The sequence below is a fragment of the Olea europaea genome, chromosome 4 (genome assembly GCF_002742605.1).
Source record: "Olea europaea var. sylvestris chromosome 4, O_europaea_v1, whole genome shotgun sequence".
NCBI lineage: Eukaryota > Viridiplantae > Streptophyta > Magnoliopsida > Lamiales > Oleaceae > Olea > Olea europaea.
The window spans coordinates 8,083,793-8,091,027 of NC_036240.1; the positions used below are offsets into that span (position 1 = coordinate 8,083,793).

The 7,235-nt window shown below is 40.4% G+C and overlaps 1 protein-coding gene across 1 annotated transcript; it reads right to left on the bottom strand.

The window, feature by feature from the left end:
* Nucleotides 1-617: 617 nt before the first annotated feature.
* LOC111392982 lies at nucleotides 618-1,562 on the bottom strand. Its single transcript, XM_023018391.1, has 2 exons — nucleotides 976-1,562; nucleotides 618-933 (listed from the first exon to the last, which is right to left on the bottom strand). The coding sequence occupies exons 1-2, from the start codon at nucleotides 1,560-1,562 to the stop codon at nucleotides 618-620; spliced, it is 903 nt and encodes a 300-aa protein (XP_022874159.1).
* Between the last annotated feature and the right edge of the window lie 5,673 nt (nucleotides 1,563-7,235).

The window sequence follows — 7,235 nt, forward strand, 5'->3', positions numbered from 1 at the left end:
TATTCGTTTATTTGCAGGAGTGACTATGAGATTTTCGCAATCAAATACATAAAATTTTTTAATATAGCACATAAGGTTGATGGAATCAACCAGTCATGGATACAGAATTGACGAAATAAGTTAGCGTACGATTTATATGAATTTAATTGTGATCCATAAATTATTTGTAAATATTTTTTTGTAATTAATATTTGTAATTATTTTTTGTGATTATTTGTAACTATTTTTCGTAATTGTTCGTAATAATTCATGTAAATACTATTTATTTCAATGTAAATACTATTTATTTCAATATAAATACGAGTTGAAATCTGAATATTGATTATGCCAATATAAATACTGTTTATTTCAATGTAAATATGAGCTGAAATCTGAATATTAATTATGTCGATGTAAATACTGTTTATTTCAGATCGACAACAATACACATGCTCTAACTGTCCTTTATGAGAATCTAACTTGTACAAAATTGGCGAATATGTCCTACTGATTTGCACCTGCTACACTTACGCGGTCGGGAAAACTCTCCAGTAGATGGTATTCTAGAAGTACTTGGACGTCTAGGACCACGATATTCAATGAGAGGTGACGACAATGTATTGAACGAGCGAATATGATCAAAAAACTTCGTTTGGAAGAGGAAATATAATTTCAGTATACGCAGCTCTCCAGTTTTCAGCAATGTAATAAGGAGAGCACAATGTTCTCGCTGCAAATCCTCGATACATAGCCACCGCAGCTACATGCTCACATGGAAAACTCTCTAACTGAAATTGTTTACAAGTGCATGTTCCATCAGTCAAATCTACCATGGATGTCGTATTACGTGCACATTCCACAGAGAAGCGCGACTTGTCTAGTGGTTCGACATTTAACTTTCTCGCAGCCTCTGCAGCCTTGAAAAGCTTTTCCTCTTGCGCTGGGGCTAGCACGCTTGTGCAATTATGTAATTCCGCACGTCGATCGTGAAATCACTGCTGCAACTTCGTACGAATATTCTCAATCAGTGCGAGAATGGGTAACTCTCGATCCCTCTTGAATAATACATTGAGAGACTTCGCGTTGTTTGACGTTATCATGTTGTATCGACGTCCTGGAAAATATGAGCGCACCCAATGTTCAATCCCCATTATCGCTAGATAGTCCCATGCCGGGAATGATTTGCTTCCTATTTCAACCATGTACATATTACACTCTTCAATACTGTAAGCTTCCGTCACTCTCCTGAACAGTAAAACGATGTCTTTACCCCGATACCTGGTTTTCAAGTTGCCTTGTATATAGTATATGCAATACCCATGATGTGCATCAGGAAAAACTTCAGCAATACCATTTATTATAGATTGTCCCCGATCAGTTACAAATGCAAGGTCATCGACTTTCCCAATTACTTCCCCGAGCTTTGCGAAGAACCAATGCATCGACAGATCATTCTCGTTATCAACTATGTCGAATGCAAGAGGGTAAATTTGGGTGTTGGCATCTTGACATATAGCAATAATCAATTTCCCTTGGTATTTGAATTTCAGAGTTGTACCATCGACTAGAATTAGAGGTCGCATAACATTTCGAAATCTCCGAGTGCATTGTCCAAGAGCCAGGATTAGTTTTTTCCACGTTATGGCAATACCTGGCCAATTTTTTTTTTTAGATCGGTAAATGTAAATATATAGATCAAAAATGTATCATGTACAAATACACCGGGCATCCCCGGGCAAGACAATGTCCATAATCAAATACAAGTACACCGGGCATACCCGGGCGAATCAATGTCCATAAACATAAACAATTACTCCGGGCATACCCGGGCAAAGACAGTAGAAAGCTAATACAAAAGGAATCAAAGCTCCATGGCCAAGGATTCATAAAGAGTCAAGACATCCGGATACAAAGTAAACATGACTTTGTATACGTGGGTCTTGATCCTTCTCACAATGGAATCCAAGTCATATGAGAGGTCTTCAAATAATTTCCTATTTCTCGTTAGCCAAATATAGTACACTGTGGTAGCAAGAGCAACTCTCTTCGCCTTGCTCAGCCACGAAGTCCCCCGAGCCTCCTTTTTTAACCATTTAAGAGCCATAGCAAGTGTCGTCATTGATCTTGTGATGCCAAGCCATCTCCTAATACTCCCCCATAATGAGGATGTGAAAGAGCATTTGAAGAAAAGATGCTCACAAGTCTCTTCAAAACATCCACAAAAGATACACTTGCGATTGATGTCTAAGTAGAGCAATTTGTTTTTGGTTAGGAGCTTTGATTGGGCCCCTAACCAAAGCATAAAAGCATGTTTTGGAGTGATGCACGGTTTCCAAACTTCAGCTCCCCAAGGCTTGAAAGTTCCCTTAGGCCTAAAGAAATTATAGGCAATTTTCGTATTGAATTTATCTTCAGCCAATCTGCCCAGATTTTCATTTGAAAAATCGAAAAACTGCCTACCGAACAAAGCTGTCTGCCTGCCTAAAAGTCTGCTGTAAATCTGCCCACTTCGGCCTCTAAGTTGAGGTTGGACTCCCATGGAATTAGGGCCAAAAACATCACTCGGAGTTGAGGAATTATCCAGATTTAAATCTCCATGACCGTTCATCTCCACAGAATAAGAATTCTGCCCGGCTCCCCCTCTAAGAACCAGAAAATCCCGAATTTCCAGCAGTTTTTTGAACAAAGGTGAGTGGTCTTTCCTCTTCGGGACATCCCAAATGCTATTCCCCTTAAGGTAAACATGGTGAATCCACCTAATCCAAAGGGTCTCCTTATTTGTATGAATGTTCCATAGGGATTTAGCTAAAAGTGCTAAATTCCAACTCTTAAGGTCTTTCAATCCAAGACCCCCTTCTTCCTTCGGTAGGCAAATATCCTTCCATGCAACAAGTGGCTTTTTAGTTCCCCAAAGAAAGGTACGACAAAGGCTAACAAATCTAGAAATAATTGTAGTCGGTATGGGAAAAATAGAGAGCCAAAAGCATTCCACTCCTTGAAGCACCGCCCTAATAAGTTCAACATTGCCGGCATAAGAAAGGGGGGAGCAATTCCAACCACCAATAGAACCCACAATTTTATCCAAGAAAGGAGCGTAAGAGCTCACTTTAAGCTTTACCGCGGCAAGAGGGATACCCAAATAACGAAAAGGCATAGACCCCTTCGGAAAATCTGAAATTTCCATGATTCTTTGTAGCTCATATCCATAAATTCCAGCAGTATAGATGCTGGATTTCAGAAAATTAATACTCAAACCCGAAGAGAGACCAAACCTTTGAAGGCAATTCATGATAATTTGAACCGACATAATATCACCCCTAGCAAAAAGTATCAAGTCATCGGCAAAAGCCAAGTGTGTCAACTTAATGGCTCCACACTTAGGGTGGTAATTGAAATCACTATCCAAAGTAGCATCCTTCATCATTCGAGAAAAATATTCAAGGCAAAGTACGAATAGGAATGGGGAGAGTGGATCACCTTGCCTAAGACCCTTTCCACCTTTGAAGAAGCCATACATATTCCCACTCAAGGCAACGGAGTATGTCGGAGTGGTAACACGCTCCATAATCCATGTAATAAATGTCGGTGGAAACTTCAATCCTTCAAGGACACCATGAAGAAAATCCCAACTAATGGAGTCATAGGCTTTCCTCAAGTCAATTTTAAGAATACATCTCGGGGCAACTCTCTTCCTATTATATTGCCTCATAAGTTCTTGAGCAAGATGTATATTCTCCGTCATACTTCTTCCTTTAATAAAGGCGGCTTGAGCATGGTCTACAATATCTCCCAAAATAGGCCTCAACCTCGATGCAAGGATTTTTGCAATCACCTTATATGTGACATTACAACAAGAAATCGGTCTATAGTCCCCCACACAAGGTGCATGAGTAGATTTTGGCACCAAAGCAATAACCGCATGGTTCATTTGCTTGAGAATAGATCCCGATGAGAAGAATTCCAAAATAGCATCCACAAAATCCCGTTCAATACACCCCCAAGCATTCTTGAAGAAACATGAAGTGTACCCATCCGGTCCGGGAGATTTATCATCTCCAATCCCAAAAAGAGCCTCCTTTATTTCATCGAAGGAGATATCCCGAATCAAATCATTCCCTTGTTCCGAAGATACCAAAGGACCATTTGCAAGGATGTTGACATCAATAGGCCGAACAGCCTCTTTTTTCCCCAGCAAGTTGGTGTAAAAATTCACAAATTCGGTGGCCACTTCCTCTTGTGATGTAAAATAACTCCCGTCAGCCTTAAGAATTGAAGCAACGAAATTTCTCCTTGAGTTCCTTTTGACAATGGAGTGAAAGAATTTAGTACATTTGTCACTGTCCTTGAGGAAAATACATTTAGCCTTTTGGTAGTAAAAACTACGTTCGGCTTCACACAATGCAACGGTCTTTTTCCTCATATTAGCCACCAAATTCTGAAAAACAGCATTAGTAGGCTGATTTTGTAGTTGTAATTGGGCAGCAAGTAACTCAGATTTTGCCTTTGAAGCTCTAGTAGAAATGTGCCCAAAATGTTTGGAATTAAGAACTTTCAAAGCCCCCTTCAATTTGCTCAACTTCTTGCAAAGAATGAACTGTTTATTCCCTCGGAAGTGAGAATTCCAGCAATCAATAACCAAGTCATTAAAATCCACATGCTTGGTCCACATGTTAAAAAACTTAAAGGGACTTTTTCCACTTCCCCCACTATCAAGAAAAGATACAATGCACGGGGAATGATTGGATAGACATCCGGAAGGGAGGAAATTTGCTTCCACAACAACCCCTTTTTGTATCCACACATCATTCACTATAGCCCTGTCAATTTTACTCCACCTCGTCCCATTCGTCCATGTGTAAAAACAACCAATAGACCGGACATCCAAGAGACCCACATTGAGGCAACAAGATGCGAGATCTTTGATTTCGTACGGGGTCACATCCGACCCATTGCATCTCTCATCGAACTTGAGCACATTATTGAAATCTCCCACAATCAACCAAGGTAAAGAAACATTTTCATTAAGCTCCATTACGGTATTCCAAAGGGGTCTTCGGTTTACCATGGTATGAAACCCATATACAAAACTAACAAGAAAATCAAGAGAAGTTACCTTGCATGTAGCTTTGCAATGTATGATTTGTGGATGAACCTCCATCACATCCAAAATGACTTTGGATGGATTCCACAAAATCAATATACGTCCACCTTTATGAGTACCAAAGTTGTTTGCATGCAAAAAGCCATTGAACTTGTTCCTCAAAATTCTCATCAACTTACGGTCGTCCACCTTCGTTTCCAAAATAGCCATGACATCAATGCTATGGAGCTTTAGGAACTCCCGAATCCCATTTTGTTTGAGGGGTGGATTCATACCCCTAATGTTCCAAGATGCTATCTTCATGATGAAGAAGCAAGGGAGAAGCCCCTCTTCTTAACGACTTTAGAGACCGGTTTATGTTGCTCATCACTCTTGTACTTGGGTTTTTCATTACATGCTTTACTCGAATCTGCCTGGGGAAGGTTTAAAGGTAAATCTGCCCCATTGTTTGATGCCCCAACGTGGCCAGATTTTTTTCCTTCAGCAAGCCGTTTTTTCTTGGCAACCACCTTCTCAAATGGCGCCTCAATCTGTCCCAGATCATCCCCCATTTGGTCATCCACGCAGTCCCCAGTAACTTGTCCAGAAATCTGCTCGTTTGGGCCAGAATCTGCCCGGAATTTTGCTCATTTTGGACCAGATTCTGCCCAGATTTTTTCACAGAATTCTGGCCGTTTTTTTCAAGTAAAGGCGTTGAGACATTTTTTTCAGTTCGTATGTTCACACCCACACCCATATCAATACTTTTCTGACCATTTGATGCTGATTTACCAGCCTGCACACTTTTACTTTGAGTTGAAGCAGCAACTTTCCCTTTTCCTTTTACCCCATCATTTTTATTGTTATTGCACCCGGAAGTGGAATGACCGAACACTTTACATGAGCCACAAAACTTAGGTTCATGTTCATAAACAATTTCTTGCTCCCTCATAACACCATTTGGAAGTCTAATGTTTACCTTCCGAATAAGCTCAATGGATGCATCTACTTCCACAAGCGCTCTAGCAAAAGAGAGCCGACCTCTTGTAGCCGTAACCTTGTCCATGGAGATAGGTTTCCCCACCTTAGAAACAATTTTTCCTAAGGCATTCGAGTTCCAAAACTCCAAAGGTAGACCCGGTATATTAATCCATACCGGCATGGTACTAACATCCTTATCATTGAAGTCAAAATAACGTGACATACTTTTAATCATGAGTGGTCTACCATAGACCAAGTATGGCCCTCCTTGCAACACACTAAGTCTTTCGCTATCGGTTTCAAACTTGAACACTAACCATCCACTAGCATGAACGTAGTATTTATAGTTAACTCCCCAAGAACCACAAAGTTTAAGTAAAGCCACCTTACCCGGGAACCTCCCGGCGAAGTATCCAACCAATCCAAATCCCCAAGAATTTTCAATATTATCCTCATCACACTCCTCCAAAACAACCTCATCCAATTGATTAAGGAAAGGTTTGAGCATGATGTTCTCATCCAATATTCGGTTATCTTTAAAAAGATTTACCCATGGCGTTTTTCCCCCATACCTCCATCAACACTCTTCACATTTTCAGCATTGTTGTTCATTATTTTAACCGAATTCGATTCAAATTCAGATTGGTTAGAATCCGTATCCTCCTCACCAAGAGTTAAAGAAACACTCGGTGAAGGCAATTCCGTCACCTTATTTCCCCCCGATAAAACCTTCAATGGGAATGCACCGATATTTTCCTCAACAAGTGGCAATCGACCAGGTTTAATAATGAGGGGTGGACGTCCAGATTTAACCTTGTTTTTCCCCATGATTCAAAGAGGAAATAAAAACCAAAGGCAGGAAAAAAAATCCCAGCAAAACCGGCAGAATTTCATTTCAAACAGTTGCTCGACATACAAATCCTCATTATCGAAAACCACATGTGAGGAGTTAGAGGATGGTCCACTCGATCTAGCCCCCGAGGTCCCACCCCACTCATGTCTCTGTCGGGATAAAGCAATCAACTCCTCGTTTGTAAAAGTATTTGCATTTTAATTCTCGTTGTCACGAGCTGCGGAGGGGATTTTGTATGCAACCGTCTCTGAAATAACCATATCATCTTCACGAGCTATCTCCACCGTATCCCAAAAATCATTAGCATTGTGATATCCACCTCCCGAGTCTACTTGTTCATCT